A 20,650-nucleotide genomic window follows, 5' to 3' on the forward strand; every position below is an offset into this window, starting at 1 on the left:
GAGGTGCTCCGAACCGCCCCTCTATTTACCAGAAATATTTAAAAAGGCCAAAAAATCCAGCATCAGTCAGGATGTCTGTGTCTTCACATGTGAGGTAAAACGTCTGTGCGTGGGAGTAGCGCAGCACATGTCTCAGTCTGAATCCTTCCTTTATACGTATCGTATCACTGCGCCACCTTACTACCTACACTCATTTATATGAACTTTATATATAGAGTACATATTGTTTTTAATGAGGATACTTGAGGGTTTTAAGAAAAGGGTAAAATTACGTAAACTACGCATTTTATGAAATACCCTGTAAGCGAGAAAAAAGAAAAAAGAATGCTGCGGTTATTAACATATAAGATTTTACAGTACAAAATACTGTAGTCCTCAGTGAAAACAATTGTCGATATCTAAATTTATGTCTGATTTTCTTTAAATGTTTAGCCCCAGAGATTGCCCCTTTTCAGACTGCGGTCTACCGCAAATAGTCCGGTGTATTGGGGTACTAATGCACAGTAAAAATATTGTCTTACTTGTTATCCATGAGACATGAGATGAGTATGTCCTTGAGAGCCAGTTGGGACTGACACAGTTATGAAGACCAAGAGCATAAAGACCAATTTGAAATGCACACATGTGCAGTGGTCGATGAGGACCTCTGTGGTTTTGAGAACTGCTGGCCTGTAAAAAATGGATTAATTTAATATATAAATTAATATTACAAGATGGAATGTACGAATGTGTGAATACACATATTAGCACAACATAAATTACACTCTAATGTGGTACCTATACCATATGGTTAATTATAAATAAAATTACTGATAAATGAGACATTTGGGGTATTACAGCCAATAAATACAACATAACATGCTTCAACTAAAGGTCTTCAATATAGCTTCAAGTTTTGTTAAAGAGTATTTATTTTAACTCAGAGGATATGTTTGGGCCTTATAACTTACCTGTGTAAATAATGATGTGCTGCTATTTCCTCCAGCTCTATTTAACACTGTCTTAGCCAACTCAAACATGAAATATGCACTAGCCTCTGATGGCTGGTTGGGAACTGTTGGGTATGCTCGTTTACCCTTAAACCGAACACCCTTCCCATAAGCTGGCTGAGGTCTAGGCTGTGTTGTTGTGCTTTCTGGAGTTGGTTGTGGGACTGGTCGCACCAATGAAAATCCAAGAGGTGGAGATTCAACTGGTTTGTTTGCCTGCAAAAATAAGAGCTGCCTTGAGGTAGCTGCCAGTGTGTAAATGAATTCTAAAGATATGAAAAGAATCCACAATGAAAAACATTAAAACAAAATGTTACAAAAATTAATACAAAGAGAAATGACTACTCATTTACAGGAGGAAAGACACACCACAGTGACCACACACACATATATGAATAAAACCAAAGGAAACATACACAGAAGCTGTGATGATAAAGCTCATTTTTACTTTGTAACTTATAAAAGTAGGTAAAAACAATTACTGTAACACTCACTTCAATGCTGGTGATCTTGTCGCCACTAGAAAATGAACCTATACTATCAGAGGAATTGCCAGATGAGCCAGAGTCTGAGCCAGGTCCCGTTGACTTGATCCAGGCTATGCATCGTCCAGGTGTAGGGCAATTATCTGTCAAGTTAATAGTCACTGAGATCTAAGGGATTGTTGGAGTACACTAGAGAACACACTTAAACTATTTCCCAAATATTAATAGCAACATCAACAGTGACACAAGACCCCGGTTTGGCTGAAGATGTTCATCAAGGATGAAAATGTGCCTCATAGGCACGACCGCCCATTTGGGACAGTGTGGATACAGCACACTGTATACGAGTACTAAGCCTTCAGTACACAAGGAGGAGTTATGGACAGTACAACTCTCGACCACATTTACCCTCCCAAGTTTTAAACTTAGGTTCCCATTTACAGCTGAGTGAACTAGGAGCACCTGAAAATGGAACCACCAACCCCCAGAACAGGAGGCAAGCATTGTATCCACTGACTGCCACACTCTGGCACATGGCCTACATACAGCCTTCAACAGCACTGCATAAACTCCCAATAAGGTTGAACATTTTTGGTATTACTGCCCCAGTCACATATTTGCTTCTGTAAAAAAAAGGCATCATACAACTGGGTCTATGTCTGTCTCCACCCACTAATAATTTCCTAATTAAATCTGGATCTGAATGTGTCACTCAGTGTTCCACTCTCAAATATGTATACTGAAACACCTCACTTCCTACAGTGTATTTCCATTCTAACTAACATATAATTTTCTCTGGTTCTTATCTTTACTTATTTTCATCGCCTTAATTTTATTCACTAGCAAATAGTTTACAGTACTTGAAAGCAGGGTTGTCAGATGGCCGTTTCCACGGCCAAATTTCTCTACTTTGGCCGTAAAAAACTTCGCCTGGCCGTGGAAAAATGGATGGTCACGGCCAAACTATTTGGCTGAATTTTGTAAAACACATACTAATTCCTCATCTAGTGGATTTTGAAGACAAGTCTAGCAGATTTTCAAATTTCACAATGAAAATGCTGGCTCAGTGACCTCACCTCTTCACATGATCATGTGACCTACTGAGCTGACTGACCTTAGTTGTTAGTTCTCATATTTGAGTTGTTCAGGCTGAACGTGTCCAGTATACGGGCTAAGCTTCAGAGCTTACAAAGCCATTTGAGTTACTTATTTGAAAATCTGAGTGCTAGTTTTCAAAATGGAAAGGGTCCTACGACAGTGGTAGAAAATTTAACAAATCATGGGAAGAAAAATACGTCTGGGTTAGTAGAGCCAGTGATGGAAGTGGAAATGCTTATTGCAAAGTGTATAGAACACAGCAGCAGTACAGAAAAATACATCATTTGTCTTGGGCAGAGGAGTCAGTTTTTGATGGCAAAATTCCCACAGATGCTATCTCTTTCTGGTCTGGGGTGTTGCAATACAGTACAAGAATTCAACAGGTAAGCGGCCCTTAGAAGAATTAGGGACCTATGTTATGGCTTGCCTCACAACACCAACGAGCAATGCTGTTGTTGAAAGAATATTTTCCACGGGAACCAAAATCAAAACCAAATCTCGAAATCAGCTCGGTTCTGAAATGTTGGACGCAATTATTAGAGTTCGCTCACACCCCCAGTTCCAAGGAAAATGTTGCAGAGATTTCAAAGTAACACCACACATGATGGAGCAATTCAACTCTGCGAACATGTACAAGAAGGAAGAACCAGGGAACGATGACGAACTAGACGTTTTTGCTTACGTCAACTAGTGTTATCAAGTTCTCCACCATTATCATGCTCCATCACCATTTCAGATTAAGGTAAATCTACACTGTAGAATTATAGATACCGCATTATATTTATGTAATTATTGGGCTCTCAATTCTAAGTGAAAATTTTTTTATTGTGACATCTTAAGTGGATATTGTAGGGGATACTTTTATTTTGTGTGGATTGCAAAAATAGCCTTATGCTTCCCATTCAAAAAGATTTGGCCAAATTTTGGCCAAAAATAAAAAAGGCTTGGCCGATTTGGCCGTAAGATGGCGTGAGTGTTGGCCGTGAAGCTTATCGTACATCTGGCAACCCTGCTTGAAAGTGCAAATTCATCACCTTCCACACCAGATGAGGTAGTTTCTAAGGTACATGCCGGGGCCCGCTTTTTTCTTTGTTTACCCACAGCGCACTTCTCTTCCCAAGCTTTATAATCATCCTCCCAGCTAGGGCTTTCACCCTCCTCCCCCTCCGGGAACCTAGAAGAAGAAGGGCCATTCTTGGGTCGTGCCCCACCTATGGGTTGGGACGGGGAGAGGCTGAGACGAACCATGGACCCTTCTACATCGCCTCCAGATGTTCCTGAAATATTAGAAAAACTCTCAATTTACAATCATGAAAGTAAATACATCTAGCTGGGTTGAATATGAGCAACCCCTTGAATAGAATAGCTTTGTACCGCACTATTTCTGTAGTTTCGTGCATTGCAACCTATCTCTCACATTATGTTGTCCCTTAATCGATTTTTGCATCTTATTTATATTTTTCCTCAATATATATCCCCTCTCACTTCACTTGAGAAAGCAATCAATTACTCTTCACACATCAATAGCTCAATATGCCTTAATAATTTTAGTACCCACTATTTTACTTCTTATACAACACTCTTCAGATCAAATTCCTCAAATTTCTTCATTATACTTCATAGTATCCAGGCTTCTTCCTTCACATACACTTCTTTAAATTTTCATCTGAGCAGTGTACATCCCAATTATCTTTTCATATCAGGCCATGTACACTTTCAGATAACAGGTTGTTTAGCATCATAACTAACATACACTATACATTATCATACCATACAGTATCAAGTTATCAAGTAACAATCAATGACTCACTTTTTTACTACTAATAAAAGTTTGAACGCCATTCTCTTTTGCTGGATCACCAGTATGGCTTTCGCCAGGCGAGATCTACTGGTGATCTGCTCCTATTGCACCCATCTTTGGTCATCCTCTCTTAGGGAATATGGGGAATCTTTCGTCGTGGCTCTTGATATCTCCAAAGCATTTGACAGGGAATGACACAAGTCTTTGCTTTCTAAACTTTCCTCTTATGGTTTCTCTCCCCCACTTTGTTTTCTAATCTCCAGCTTCCTTGAGAACCGATCCATGGCAGTTGTTGTCGAGGGATCAATCTCTCGCTCTTTCTCTACCAATTGTGGAGTCCCACAGGGTTCTGTTCTTTCACCTACTCTCTTCCTCCTTAAATCAATGATTTACTTCACACTACAACTAAGTCTATCCATTCTAATGCTGATGATTCTACTCTTCACTCTTCTTCATATTTTCTTCTTCCTCCTAACTCTCAAACTAGATCTGTTTCTACAGCTGATATCATTACTTCTATCAATGCGGATTTGTGCAGCATCTCTGAATGGGGATGTAGAAACTTGGTTAAATTCAATAGTAATAAAACTCAGTATTTACCAATTACACTTTCTAAATTAGATGATCTCCCACCAATTACATTTCAGGATGCTATCATTCTGCCAAAATCTGAAGTAGATATGCTAGGCCTCACCATTTCCTCCAATATGTCATGGAAGTCACACATCCTCAACATAACTAAAATTGCCTCCCGAAAGTTGGGAATGCTGTACAGATGCCGTAGCTACTTCACTCCTGAGCAGTTGCTTCAAGTATATAAGGGATTACAGTAATTCATCCTAACTTGGAGTACTGCTCTCATATCTGGGATGGCTCTTCTTCTGTCCAACTGTTAGATAGGGTGGAATCAAAGGCATTTCGTCTTATTAACTCTCCTCCTTTAGTTAACAATCTTTCTTCCCCTTCTCTTCGCCGCAATGTTGCTTCACCCTCTCTCTTTTACAGGTACTTTAACGAACAGTACTCGGTGGATTTGGCATCCTGTGTACCGCCGGCAAGGCCGTGGGCTCGTAACACACGTTTTGCCCGCGGTGCCCAACGTTTTTCTGTGGATGTCGGTCACATTAGAATAACCTGTTATAGTACATCCTTCTTTCCTCACACAGCCAAACTGTGGAATGTTCTGCCTTCTTCTGTGTTTCCATACTTATACAATCTGTCTCACTTTAAAAAGCTGGTTTTCCGGCATCTTCATGGTATAGATTAACACAGTATAACCCCTTTCTTCTCATTCCCCCCCCCCCATGGCCACGTTGTGGGTCGTTCAACCTGTGCCCGGATGGGCTAATTCCCGCAAAAAAAAAAAAATAAATAAATAAATAAATAATAATAAAAAAATAAAAACATAAATAAATAAATAAAAAAAAAGGCCAGTGAGTGTTGCAGATTCCGTTGGCTGAGTGATTCTTTTGTAACAAAAGAGCTTGTCTGAAGAAGCATCTACAGTATTTCTTATTAAACTCAGCCACTGGTTAAGGAGCAATTAAATATGGGTGGTAGCATGATAGACAACAGATGAAAGGTCATCACAAACACATACACACTTTTACAACAGTGAACTGTACAAAAATTTCCTAAACATAAGTATTTGTATGTCACAAAGTATTGTTACCCTACGATTAATTAATAATTACCACATACCTGAAGAAAGTTGTCTCTGTAAAGACTGTTGTGAGGGTTGCTGATGCATCGAGCTCGCTGACTGATTTGGGCGGCCAGTGGGTGGCACTCCCATATTCACTCCCTGCATTGGAGGCAACGATGCCACATTTGCAATGGGACCACCAGTAACCGTGTTCCCACCAGGGGAATCTGCAACTCGTATATTGTTGCTAGATTCTCCGTCAATTCCACTACTACTGGTCTGTTGAGACAATATAAAACTGAATTTTCAGGGGGAATATAAGTAAGATTCATGTATTACTTAAAATTACAGTAATATAATGAAAGAAGAATGTGATAATTTTATACCAAATTCAAACAAGCCAAAGGAAAATATACTGGTCAAGTCATATAAATGGTGCTCTAAAGGTTCAGTTTCCTTCCTTCCTTCCTTCTTATGTATACCTGTACTGAACTTTATTCAAGATGGCTTGAGACGTGGTTATTATACAGTTCCATAATATTTATTTCAAAATTGCTTAACTTTAATTGCATTTGCTGGTATTTTTCTTTTTTGTGAGGTAATTTAAAAATGTTTGGATAAATTTATATTTTAGGCTAATGTGAACAACCCAGAGTCCTGACGATATCAAAATAGCGAGGGATTCAGTGTTTGTATGTTTCTCAAAGCAACTAAACACACCTACCAATAAGCTAGTGTTAATTCCTTTCAATGTAGATACTCCATTATACTTGTATTACCATTAGCTCTTTATAATTACAGCTTTTACATTAACAACTAGCAATGCCCCACACTCCGCACCCTCCTCCAACTCCCCACTGAGCCAGCTAACTTGTGCGCAAAGACATGTTTATTCCCTTTACTTTTTTTGCACAATTTGTATGTAGGTTGGTGTGCATGTAGGTAATAAAAAAAAAGAGAGAAAAAAAAGTTACATATATCTTCCATAAAATACGAGTTGAAAAATAACCATATTATAGCTCAGCACTTAGCCTGATAGCCTAATGGCTACAGTGACGAATCTAACTTGGCTACAATATCACTAGCAATGTTAACAGATGCAAATGTGAAAAGAAAGTTATCTGTAAATCTTCATTGGTATTAGGTATTTGTAGATTTAAAGATAAATGTTGCAGGTATGATATTATCAGATAGTAGCACTTGTGAGAGTTCAGAAAGGGTTACTACTTTCTGCTTAGCTCTGAAGAGTTGGGTGCCTGCTGTACACACGCTAATCGTCTTGTATGTTATTATCATCAGTTCAGTAGTTATAGACCCAGCTTTTATATTTACAATAAATCTTTTTTTAATTAATTAAAAGTATTAAAAATGTGTTTAAGTACACAATAACATATTTTTAATTCTGGAGTTGGGTTAGGTATAATTTAGGTTACTGGAGACAGCAACTGGGGATTCATAAGCTTAAGGGAGACAGCAACTTCACAAATAGGACGCAGGATGATTTTTTGTGCCATTTTCCAACAAAAAAGTGTCTTTTATGTCATAAAATATGGTACATTCTCGTACTATCTTCTTTTTTTCCTTCCAGAATCTGGTTTGTTTCTGTTTCCAACCTTGCTAGATAATTGATATACATTACAGTACTTCTCTTAACATGCAGAGAGAAAAATAACTTACCTGACAGGGTGCATTATTGACATAATATGTAGGCAAAGAGGGAGCTTTATACATTTGATGGACTTCCTTATCCAAAAGTTTGTCCATAATGCGAGCCAATCTGTCCTGGTCATCCTTGTAGTGAGTCAAGAGTGTGAGTGCCAGTTCTCCTCTCTGGTAAGACAAAGCTTGCCATTAATTGTAATAAAAACCCAAAACTATTTTGAAAAAAATCATAATTCTCAGTAATTTAAAGAAAGTTGAAATGAGTGCATAAAGTTCTTAATTATGGAATAAAATATTCTTTTGAACACTGGTAATATTTTTAATATAAAATGAATATTTGCATGTAAATATTATAATTTTCACACCTGTCTTCTGGTAGCTTCACAGAGCAATGGATGGTCAGCCTCACACACATTGGCTTTCATGCCAATTGCAGCAACCGCAGCATCAAAACCAAGTGTTTCATCTTGTGGCTGCCGGCAAGTCTGACCTCCCACAGAATTCTTAGTTGTTCCTGAATCAAGGAAAGTTGTTAACAAGTGCATCTTTACATAGAACAAGGATCTGATGGTTACATCAATTACTGTACTAATTTCTGGTTTATTCATCAGAAAGTGGAGAGGTAATCATCCGTATAAGTCACGGGCATCAACAGAAACACTACTTACCATCATCTTTTCTGTTCCTTAATCCAACTTTGTCACAGATCAAACAATGAAATTTCTTATAATCTTTCAAGTATTTTTTCTTGTGTATCAGTAGAATTAACCCAAAAATATTTCATTACTATATGACAGCCAAACCTTTCAAATACTAAATTCTTAATAGAAATGTACCATGCATGCCATATACAAGAGAAAGGCACTCCAAAAGTTATGATAAACACATCTCATCTCATATTTTCTACAGCTAATTCTGCAAACATAAAACAATTCTCTCATTCTTTTTTTCAACTTTCTCCAAAGCTTATTGAAGGGCAAAAATTTAATTTGTAATATTTCCTCATTCCCTGTTCCCCATGTACAGAGCTCAGTTATTATTTACACAATATACTTTACCAACTACAGTAAGATCTTGTATTTCGCGAGTAATATAGACGGCAAAAATTGCGCCAAATTCAAATTCGCCAAATGCAAATACATAAACTAACGGGAAAAATAACAATATAGACTGGCCACTCTACATCAACCTCTGATTTTCCCATTTATAACCTCCAAATGACACAAATTCTGCCATTATTAACCTGATTGTACTTTTCGGAAACTAGTTTTTAGGCCTTCCTCAAGTAACTTAATCACACGCTGCTTATCCTGCATCGAGTACTTGGCAAACTTAACTCCTTCATGATAGTCCTGCTTCTCCTTTTCCTTATTTGGCTGCTTAGGTGGGTCTGTCCCACCAGCACCAATAGGACCCCCAGAAGAGGTAGAGGCCATTATCTTGACTCGACAGGTGGTAGCACCACCCAAAAATGCACACAATTGCAGCCCGGGCGATCACTAGGATGGCGCGGGCTACAACGCGATAGTTGCGCTCTTGTAAACCTCTTTTACATTCACCACCGGCAATTCGATCACCAGAACGCTTTTGGAAACATTCTTCTTGCCTTGTCTTTCCGTATTCATCGCTAACACAATAAAATTGGAGAAAATAGCAAAAATCACAGAGTAATTGACAGAAATCGCACGATTCAACTGATCACGCGATGTAAACAGAGAGTGCTGGTGTAAACCATTATTAGTCCTCACTGCGAAACATTCTTTTTACTTATTCTTTTCATGCAGTATTTATGGGTAACAGGCTTAAAAAAAAAAAAAAAAAAAAATTTATTGAACATGTGATCATGTGATGTCGAACGTGAACTGGATGGAATTGTGCTATAGCCAACATTCGTATTCAAAAGTTCGTGTTTTACAAACAGGGTTCCCCTATTCATCAATCGCGTTGCAACCAATTCGCTTTGACAAAACACACGTTGTAGCAGAAATGACTGTAACTGGTGTAAGGGCTGTGATGTCATTAAAGACTGTGGCCAGCATTCAGCTTGCTGGATCTTGCGTTCAGCTGGCTGAATCTCGCCAAATTCACTAAATTTTACGCCAAATATAAGACTTGGTTACATTAGGTAGTGCTCGCGAAATAAAAAACGCGAAATGAAATCACACGAAATATGAGAACTTACTGTATATAACAAAAAAAGTTCTTTGATAATTCTGTCATCATTCTTCAACCACTACCTAAAAATCCTCAGTCCACTACACTATCATATAAAAAGGCATAAAAAAATATCTTACCAGCAATAACAAGGGCATCAAAGAGGAAGGATGCCAACATGAGTGGTAAGAGAGCTTCTCCTCGGGTCTTGAGCATACCTGATCTCATCTTCTCAGCCTTATCACGGATCACAGCCAATTCTAGTGGCCCCAGGGGTAGGCGTTTAAGGAGTGCCACTAGATCACTCTCCTGGTTTGCCAACTTTACCTCCAGAGGCTAAAAAAAACAAAAACATAAAACGTATATAAATAAAATAAACAAATCATCCTTTACATTCTCCTAGCATTTTATATCCAGATGTAAAAAAAGAAAAAAAATCTTTAAATTCTCAAAAATTTATATCCAGATGTAAAATATATTAATCTAAAAAACTTACTTTATAGCTGACTGAATCAGGCAAGTTATGTGTTACTAAATTATCAGATTGAAAATAATTATTTAATCTCTCCAGATACTTGGATGGGATGGGAAGGTCTAAGCTATCTAATTAATTAGTTACAACCTTGAACTGCAAGTAAGTGTAGCTAAGGATGGGTAGCTCTAGGCTATCATGGTCCAATGGGTGGCTGCCTGACCGCCAACCTTGGTGGTCTGGGTTCAAATTCCGTCATTCACAGACAAAAATTTTTTACATTGATTTGCGTCAATAGGAGTGGCTGTAACAAATTCATGAAATAGTTTAGATCTTTCCATCTCATCCAGATATGTGAAGAGGTAAGACAAATATGAAATGGTAATACAACCTATGCCTGAAAGTTGAGAATCTTATAGGTGTTATTAACATGTGTGCTCCTTAACCCTCATGTAACTTGCTTATAAACCATCATTCCAATAGGTCAAACCTCAGCTCCAGCCTATTGGAGTTATACCCATTGGGAGGAGGGAGGATAACTGAGTGGTTTGGTGAATGGTACTTCAGGATCAATTCCTAATTAATAACCAAACTCTTGGCTTGGGTGGCTCATACACCTCAAGCCACCTAGAAAACCAGAAAATGGGAAGGAGGTAAAAATAAGGTACAGACAATTTACTATGGTGACTTGCACTCCTTAGTGGAGTAAAGATACTAAGAGAAATGTAGCACTACCTTGTATCATACAATCTAAAAGCAGTGTTAATCCCCAAAGTAATGACTTAAAAAAGGAAAAACACAAAATTAAAGAACTCCAAATGCCCCACGCAAAGTCGCATGGTTGAAAAACAATGAACTCCTCCCTCAGAAGTGAAATCTAAGAAGAAAGATGATATGACATTGCCTGAAAACGTGGATAAGATAAATCTTGATAAAATTGTTTCCCTTTTCCCTGTGTGATTATATATATATATATATATATATATATATATATATATATATATATATATATATATATATATATATATATATATATATATATATATATATATATATATATATATATATATATATATATATATTAGGTATTTGTATTAATTTTTAGCACTTAATAACTCAATGATTTAGTGTTCAGTGTTAGCAATTTTTTCTTTTGCAATGCACTTAATGAAACCAAGGTTATAACCAATTGTCATATTGAGTTTTCAATATTAGTGCTTTTGTATTAATCTTCATATTCTAGATCTAATGATGACAAGAAATAATGTAAAAACATTTCCAAACAAATATGTTGCTATTTATCCATACTTTGATGCTCTTATTCATCCTATATATAGTACTGTTTATAAATTCACAACTTCTTCAAACAACAGTAATAATACAAGTCTCGTAACAAGTCTTATGAACTCAATTAACCAAAGTACTTTACCTTAGTGGATGCAGGAGGCCGTGCCATTTCCAGGCCAAACATAGCTACCTGGAAAGCTAAATGGGTGTGTTCAGGATTTTCTGCTAACACAGTACAGAGGAAGGCACATTTTCCCAGGGTAGCCGAGGCTAAACAAGTTAAGTGGTGAGATGCAGGGTTCACCTTCTTACGCTTTCCTTTACTTGGAGGTGGTGGAATGTCTATCATTAAATTTGGAGGATTGGCCAGCAGCTCATGGGACAACTGTACTGCAAGTTCTGAGGCCTCCTGGAGATGTCCATGTGCGTGGAGTCCTTCAGCACGGGAAAACAAGATCTCAAGGGGATCATCCAATTTTTTAAGATTACTGAAAATTTCTGCTCCTCTACTGCAAACTCCACCATCTCCGCCACTACTTCCATCTCCAACCAAGTTAGCATTGTATATATATACTTCATATTCATCTGCTCCGTGCAAATCTCTTGACCGCTGCCCTCTGTTACCCCCTCGACTTCTCTGGTGTCTAGTTGGTTCAGCCACCCCTGACCAGTCAGACTCAACTCCCCCATCGTCTGGAGAAGATTTGTCACGCTCATCTCTGGAGTGACTAACTGCAGCTACTAATCCAAGTGCAGCCATTGGTCGTTCTTCTCTGGAACTTTGGCGAGAAACCTGACCTGAATCAACTTGCTCTGGGGATCGCTGATCGGGTGGAGAGTCACTATCACGACCCACATCATTGTCGCAAAATCCTTCACTACTAACACTACTACTACGATGGCCACTATGTCTGTGACCAGCAAGTGGCACACCACCTGGTAGGTTCTCAAGATCACCGGGATTACCGGGACTAATTAACACACGGCGTTCTGAAGGACGCTTTGGTCCTGCATGTGATGTTGGATTTCTAGGATGTGGGGCAGAGATGGGTGCTGTTTGAGACTCATGTCTCGAATCATGTCTGAAACACATGACAGGGCAGTAGTAACGAGAAGCTGTGCGAGAATATGTGACGCCTGGAAGGGAATAGTCACTCCAATCCAGTTGACATGCTTCTAATGCTGGTTTAAAGCCTGGAAAGACATCTCCATCTGTAACTCGCTTGTTGCTCCCACTACCACTGCTACTGCCTGCCTCTGTAATGGAAGGTAAATAGTAAAAATGTAAAACAAAGCACTGCAATTTCATTGGGGTATTTTTTCCACTTTTATATCTACTCTCATTATAATATTGGGTGGCTACAATCTATCAGATAATCACAATTATTATTGTTTTGATTGCACAATAAGAGAATATAAATACAAACCTTTGCTTTTGGCAACTTTCTCCAAGACCTTAAGATGCCATCCTTTAAACTGTACTATGAGTTGTTCTCGCTCCTGTGGTGAGAGTGCTGGGTTGAGAGCTGCTAGGCGCCATAAGACAACGATCTCATCACAGAGGGAAGAGCAGGCATATTGACTACCATGGCTATTGGAGTTCATGTTGTTTTTACCACCATGGCCAGAGCTGCCCAAGTGCAGTGCTACCTTTGTATTTACCCACCACACCAAGATCTATGAAGAGAGAAATGACCCATTTACCTTCAGGGTTAAACTGACACCTTAGGGACCATTATTACTAAACCCTCAAAACTTTTACTTCATCTTCATTAAAGTAATACATTTGAGGGGTACAAACATAACCAATACTTCTGTTTGAGATATGATGTACAACATTTAACTGACTTGACCTTGGTGATCTTCACTTCATCTAGTGATGATACATGATCATGTGAAGTTTCATCTAAATATCAAAATACTGCACCTGCAAAATAATCATTTAAGTCCAAGACAATGAAATATTGATCAGAAACCAAAGATCTTTTACAACCACAAACAAAGTGATCTATAAATTACATAAGCCTGAAGTTTCTGCACATCTTTACCTTCTCTGTGGCCAAGCATTCTTCAGTGATTATTTCTAGCAAAGGAATGGAATTCCGATCATTCCTTTTGAACATTTCACGAACAATGGATAGCAAGTTCCACATTCCCTCGGGTTCCCTTCCTCGTAGCGGTCTCAACAACGATGCCCATTCTGCCGCAACAGGAGGGGCAGTGGAACTAAGGTAGTTGACATCACTGAAAAATACAGTACAGGTATACAGGTACAATCATATTGCTGTTTTTCATCAATTTGCAAGTTTAATCAATTTATTGAAGCTACTCTAAGCATCAAAGCTCTAAGTGCTTTGATAACATTTGTTCTCTTGATAGCAAACTGAAAATATGAAAAAATAAATAAAAAATTCCTTTCATTTCAGTTGACAAATTTGTTGGCCTATGAATTCTAACATCAACTCAAAACAGAAGGACTAGGTATAAAATTATAAGCTACAAAGTTCTACAAACTGATTTAGTTAGTACAATAAAATGTCCAAATTTACATCGCACCATTTTACTGGATATGCTGGTTTGATAGGTTAGGTTGGTAAAATGTTAATCTGGAATCCTATAATTTAAATATTGGCCAGTATGAATGAAATTAAATAAATTTCATTATTGTAATATGAATACTAGGTTTTGTTAATGTCTGGTTTAATCCACTGTTGTAGCTATGTACAATACAGTAGATACTTAGAAAATTTAGTAAATTTCAGCAATGGCAAACTATCACCCACTTACACCACTACTTCTCATCATCACATACTGTACAATGGTTGTTGGATTAGATGTGTTTGTATACTTAAGGCTTTTCTATAGGAAACATGATTTTGTCTGGGAAGCTTTCAAAATTGTAGCAATGATTAGTGTGAACACAGAAATTTGTGGGCTACAGGGACATCACATTAAGTCTTGTAACACAACAGTCATTTAAGTGACTGTGCATAATTTTCTTTCAGGCCTATTAATATACAATGACACTGTTAAATGTACAAAAATGTTATACAGTACAGTACTGTTTTTATATACTGTAACATGTATAAAAACTTATTAGTGTAATAAAAAACATATCATACATTGACTTATCTTCAAGTACATTCTTTTAATACCATACATATTTGTACAATATTGAAAAGAGTACTGTACAGTAATACCCCGGTTAGCGCTACCCTGTAGAATGCTGTTTCGTTATAGAGCTCTTGCTTGCAACTTGGAAAAATAAATAAATAAATAAATAAAATAAAAGTACTGTAGTCAAAAGCCATGAGTCCGAACATTCAAAACACGCAAAGAGCAACTCTCTTTGCTTTAACACACTTAACCAATCAGCGCCAAGTGCTCTGTTTACAGTACAGTACAAAATTTAATTTGCTACGCTTATACTGTGGACACATTCTTGTTGACTCGCTGATTTTTCGATGAGTAACTATTTTTTATTCATCGTACCGGGAAAATGACCAGCAAGTTCTAATGCTGCTGGTGCGTCTAAAGTGCCATGGAAAAATATCTCGTTGAATGTAAAATTACAAGTCAACACATGGAAGCTGGTGAGCGTCAGGTGGATGTCAGTGCTGCTTTCAACTTGGCTACATTGACTGTAAGAACTGTTATTAAGAATGCAAACAAGATTAAAGCTTCAGTTATGACAACTATGAAGTTAACAACAACAAAGGTGATGTGTTCAAGGAGTACTGTAGCTTGTTAGAAAAATGGAAGGTAAGCTAGGCATATGGGTGGATGACCAATCACAATGTAACATGCCATTAAACCAACTCATCATCATGGAAAAGCAAGGAGCATCTTCAGGCACCTGCAGAATGAAGGAGTTGATTTAGAAATATTCTCAGTTAGCAGAGATTGGTTTGATTGGTTCAAATGGCTCAGTAACTTGCACAGCATCCGCATTTATGGCAAGGCTGCGAGTGGGGATGTGCAGGTTGCTCTGGAATTTCCCGCCACCCTCAAAGATATCATCGAGTGTGGCAAATATCCTCCCCAGCTTGTCTGCAATATTGATGAAATCGGCCCTTTCTGGAAGAGAATGCTATCCTGCACTTTCACCTCTTGAGAAGAGAAGCGTGCTTCTGGGTTCAAGGTTGCAAAAGACTGCTTAACACTATTGCTGGGGGGTAGTGCTTCAGGAGACTTCAAACTGAAACCAATGTTCATCTATCACTCTGAAACACCACGAGCTATGAAGGGATTTTCAAAAGAGCTTCTGCCTGTGATATGGAAATCAAATAAGAAGGCCTGGGTGACAATCAACATTTTCCAGCATTTATGCCCAGCAGTAAAATGCTATTGTGAAAAGAAAACCTTGAACCCAGAGCATTGTTGGTGGTCGATAATGCCCGAGGTCACCCTGAGAAGCTATATACCCTTTGGACCTGCTTATCTGTAGAAGTGGTCTACCTCTACCTAATACAACTTCCTTGATCCAACCAATGGATCAGGGAATCTAATCAAATTTCAAGGCCTATACTGCCTTTGTTGCACCTTCAGACAACTAGTTGAGGAAACAGATAATGAAGATAAACAATCTATCAGACAATTTTGGAAAAACTATCACTTCATGAAGGCCATACCTAATATTAAAGAAGCCTGGGATGAAGTGACAAACAATTGCATGAACAGAGTTTGGAAGAACATATGGCCAGAAGCATGCAATGACTTCCTGGGCATTGACACATCACCAACGATCGCCATTGACATCTTGAAGCTGTTCAACGAAGCAGGACTGGAGGATGTCAATGTGGATGATGTGGAGGAGCTACTGCAGTCTCATGGTGAAAGCTTTACTAATGATGAACTGTGGGAATTAGCACAGCAACACATCCAGAGTAAGAGAAATGATTCTGATACAGAAGTGCAAGATACACCACCAGAGAAAACCTCACCACAGCATTCCTCAGTGACAGCATCACCAAGGTCATAGACATCATGGATCAGTTTGCTGAGAATGACCCAGACTGGGAGCGTAGCAGCAAGGCTAAGAGAGATGGTCTCGACATGATTTCCTGCTACAAAGAATTGCTTTGTGAGAGAAAACTCAAGAAAGAGCAGTCAACCCTAGATGCCTTCTTCAAAAATCAGCCAAAACATGAGGAGCCACAGCCTGGCTCCTCATCCCAGAGTAACTGCTCCTGTCCTACATCATCTCCCACTACTGTTGTGATGTGTTGTTGGTTTCGTGCTTTGTTGTAAGTAGCCATGACTACAATTAATTAGTAAATGTTTTTTATAATTTTTATATTAAGTATAGGTCTTATTGTATGACATAAAATTGTATGCGGTGGTGGGTTGGAGATCAGCTGCTGAGGAGCGCTTGGCAACACCCAATGCGTGTTATCACTCCTTTCCACTTCACCTCTTTAATCACCGTGCTATGGAACATAATGTTGAATGGATACAACATTGCTCATTTATACATATACTCTGACAGTGCTGCAGGTGCAGTGTTACCAAAGAAACTGATAGATGCATCACCTCCTCACCACATACCAAAATTTCCCTCACCACTCCCACCATCACCTCTACCCCTATTATCACCATCTAAATCATAATTTGTCATGCAGAGATGGTTTAGCATCAACCAGACCAGAGCTGTACAATATCCACTGCTTCCTTCCCTTCCCCCACCTACTCATTACGTCTCACGCTCGTTCGTCACACGACAGTCACTTATGATACAATATTATTTATTTGTTATTTATTTATTAGTAATATATGTTACTGTAATAATCTGTTTATTAATACCTGTACCCTTCATATACAATACTGTATATATCTCATAGGTAAAAAATATCATCATCAGGAATGCATCTCCATATTTGCCATGGTATAATGAGCCCTTAGAATAGAACGCTGTTTTAGATAATGTTCTATTATCCAGGAACGCATCCAGAGTGCTAAATAGGGTATTACTGTCCAGTATTGTTTTATGTATAATATTTAGAAATAAGGATGGTGAAGTGGCTGTGCAGTGTGACATAGAATGATAGGAAACCCTGTTCGGAGCTAAGAAGGCAATTAGGTATTGAGAGTATTGGTGAGGTTTTGCAGAGGTATGTGGGTCAAGAGGTGCATGAGTTTGAATGTGGAGGGAGGGGGGGAGGGAGTTAGTGGCAGGCCAAGAATTAAATGGGAAGATGTTGTAAGAAACACCTCTGAGATAAGAACCCGATGAGAGAGGCTGAAAGAGATTGTGCAGCATGGAGAGCTGCTATCAGGTAAGCAAAGATAACCCATGTAAGTGAGGAAAATGGATATAAAACAGTGATGATGATGATGAAGGAAAAACATAAGGCTACATGTTTAATTTCCAAGATTATTCATAGTTTTATGTACAGTATTTCATTATACAGTAATTCTCAGGGGTACACTGCCTAATACCAGATTTAGGAAGAATCCTTTAAATTATGAATTCTATCCTAAACCACTTAATAAAAACAGGATTTTACTGGACTGTACACTGTCCAGTTTACTCTTTTGAACAACATGACTGTTAAACTTACCTGAACACAATTGGTGATGGTACACAAAATTTAACCAAGATCTTGTGAATGTTATCATGTAAATTGCTCTCATCTAACCACCATGCCATCTGCTCATTGGCAGAACCTCCTGCAGTTGGATCTGGTGCTCCTGAAACCTGGCCATAAAAAATGTACAATAGAGAACATTTCATCAATTTGTTAAAAATGTTATTTTAATCTCTGTCCACACTCTTCACATCCTTGGACACAGATCTATGTCTGCATAAAAACCATGAGGTATCTAGGTACCAGTGTTATTACTTATCTAAACAATCCAGCTATTTTGTGGTGATGTTACATATTATAAGTGAGTGAATTCAGTGCATTTCCAATAATATCAAGCCTGATCCTATTAACACAATACATAATAAAAACTGACCAGTGTTCCAATAAAAATGCTTTTTAGGGCAATACACTCCTTCACAAAATAAAATCACTGAAACAAACAAAGAAACTACACAGCGTAACTCACAGTGTTGATGTCAGATGTTTGACTAGAGAGAATTTCATCAATGAGCCGTTGTGCTGTAGGTAAAATCTGCTGTGGCAATTCACTGATAAGGTACTGAGCAAACTTTTGCAGTTGATCTCTCTGTAGCCGTGACAACGACTCACTGACTGGGGCACGGAGTTTAACCTGACTTGGCTGTAGTACAAAGAATATAAATGTAGTATGCATAAAGTGCACTTTCCACATAGACATAAAAACATAATCAGATAGTAAAGAAAATACTCTATATTTAATGTACATCCATTTGTATTACATTTTGTGTGTGCAACTTAGCAAAACTGAGAAAAGTATTACAATGATAAATGACAGTACTAACTTCAATTTAACTTAATTTATAAACAGCAAAAAAGTTAAATGTTTGTAAGGGCGGAAACTATCTTCCTGCTCGTTACCGCTGCTAACTCTCTCATTTGCTGGTGCAGACGACACCTGGGGCGGTTGGACAGAGGTGAGAACGGCAGCGACTATCTGGGTCACCGGCAGATTCAACCCAGCCGCCATACAGTCACTATCTAGCTACCCCGCTGTTCGTCAAATTCTGGCTGTGATCTCATCATAGGTCCTGGACTCGTGGGCTGCGTCCCCAGACCTTCACCTATCGACTGTCAATTCTCTGGTCATCTACCACTACCACATACCACGACCGTCAATTCATCCCATTCCGTCTGTGCCCCGGTGTTCTCCTGCCATTTCAAGACAATCAGCCGCTGTCGCTCGAGTGTGGAGTTGAATGGACGCTTCCCTACCCTGAGTGTGCATCACCGTGTTCCAGAACCTTCCCCCAGGGCCACTGCCGTAGGAAATATCTGTTCATTGTTTGATTTTACGGTTGTTTGATTCCATTAATTACTGACTCCCATTAATTGTTTGATTCCTTTAATTGTTTGCTTCCCTAAATTGATTAACTTCATTAACTATTGACTGCATTAATTGTTTGACTCCCATAATTATTTGTTGTTTGTTGTGTGGTGTCAGAGTTTTGTGTTATATTTTTTATAGTAAAGCGATGTCAATCTCAAACGGTTGTTTGCTATTCCTCAGAAAACCATGGTCTTGACTTTCCTTTATTAAGAACCTGATTGGTCTGGTAAGGGATTTCAATCCCTAATTCCCCAGGCCTTTACAATGTTGGAGTCAACATTCGTGGTTCATCCCCCCAAATATGGAAAAAAAAAATGTATTTCTATATTATACACATATACAACTCCTTCCATTCTCAGTCATCCTCTGGGTAACACTATTACATAATAAATAAATATATAACAGCTATTCACATATGTAAACTAACTCAATAATTCATTTGAGGTTGCACCATTATATGTGTATTTAAAGAAAACAAATTTAAATATCATATTCGGTTGTGTTTATGGGTAACTCAAGTATCTCAATCATGATGTACAAACTGGTATTGCATAATATAGTACTGTATAATATACAGTACAGTACAATATTGTTGTTTGGAAGTATATTTCATTGTTTTATTAATGTTTTTCACCATTGTATGTGTATTACAAGAAAAACTTAATGAAATGCAATACGTACCACATATGGTTGTGTTTATGGGTGACTTAAGTATCTCAAACATACACTAGTCGCAAATTTGGAAAATTTGCAGGGTCTGTGGAACCTCCCCTGCAAATAGCAAGGGTCTACTGCATTTGAAAAAAATAGTTAATCTATTATATTTCTTCCATTTCCAATTTCTGTATCCTGTTAATTATGAGAGAGAAAGAAATTGCACAAAAGTGATAAAAAATAATTTGAATAGATAAGAATGGGTGAAAGCAGCAAGAAACCACACACACTTCCCCATATCCTCAACTTACAAGTACAGTACATTATACACAAGTACAACTCCTTCCACCAATTACCATTTTCACCACTAGTGATTTTTCAGGAGTTAGTGGAAATACATGGCTTTGCAAACATTGAGATGATTTCCAGCATGTCTTTAGTCTTTGGAAT

General features: G+C 38.1%; 1 protein-coding gene across 6 annotated transcripts in view; it reads right to left on the bottom strand.

The window, feature by feature from the left end:
• The window catches only part of LOC121877367 (zinc finger SWIM domain-containing protein 8 homolog), a 59,971-nt gene that overhangs the window by 28,986 nt on the left and 10,335 nt on the right, over positions 1-20,650 (bottom strand). For 3 of the 6 annotated variants that reach the window (XM_042383097.1, XM_042383094.1, XM_042383095.1), the window contains exons 5-17: positions 18,647-18,820; positions 18,154-18,290; positions 13,642-13,837; positions 13,021-13,270; positions 11,736-12,850; positions 9,975-10,170; positions 8,046-8,194; positions 7,696-7,848; positions 6,075-6,297; positions 3,607-3,849; positions 1,484-1,617; positions 951-1,205; positions 522-669 (exon numbers count right to left, since the gene is read on the bottom strand). In XM_042383097.1, coding sequence (XP_042239031.1) covers positions 522-669; positions 951-1,205; positions 1,484-1,617; positions 3,607-3,849; positions 6,075-6,297; positions 7,696-7,848; positions 8,046-8,194; positions 9,975-10,170; positions 11,736-12,850; positions 13,021-13,270; positions 13,642-13,837; positions 18,154-18,290; positions 18,647-18,820 — 3,373 coding nt within the window. The remainder of the gene's footprint in view (positions 1-521; positions 670-950; positions 1,206-1,483; positions 1,618-3,606; positions 3,850-6,074; positions 6,298-7,695; positions 7,849-8,045; positions 8,195-9,974; positions 10,171-11,735; positions 12,851-13,020; positions 13,271-13,641; positions 13,838-18,153; positions 18,291-18,646; positions 18,821-20,650) is intronic. The other 3 variants (XM_042383098.1, XM_042383096.1, XM_042383099.1) reach the window with 3 other exon arrangements.

This window comes from Homarus americanus, unplaced genomic scaffold, assembly GCF_018991925.1.
Source record: "Homarus americanus isolate GMGI-L3 unplaced genomic scaffold, GMGI_Hamer_2.0 scaffold367, whole genome shotgun sequence".
Classification (NCBI taxonomy): Eukaryota; Metazoa; Arthropoda; class Malacostraca; order Decapoda; family Nephropidae; genus Homarus; species Homarus americanus.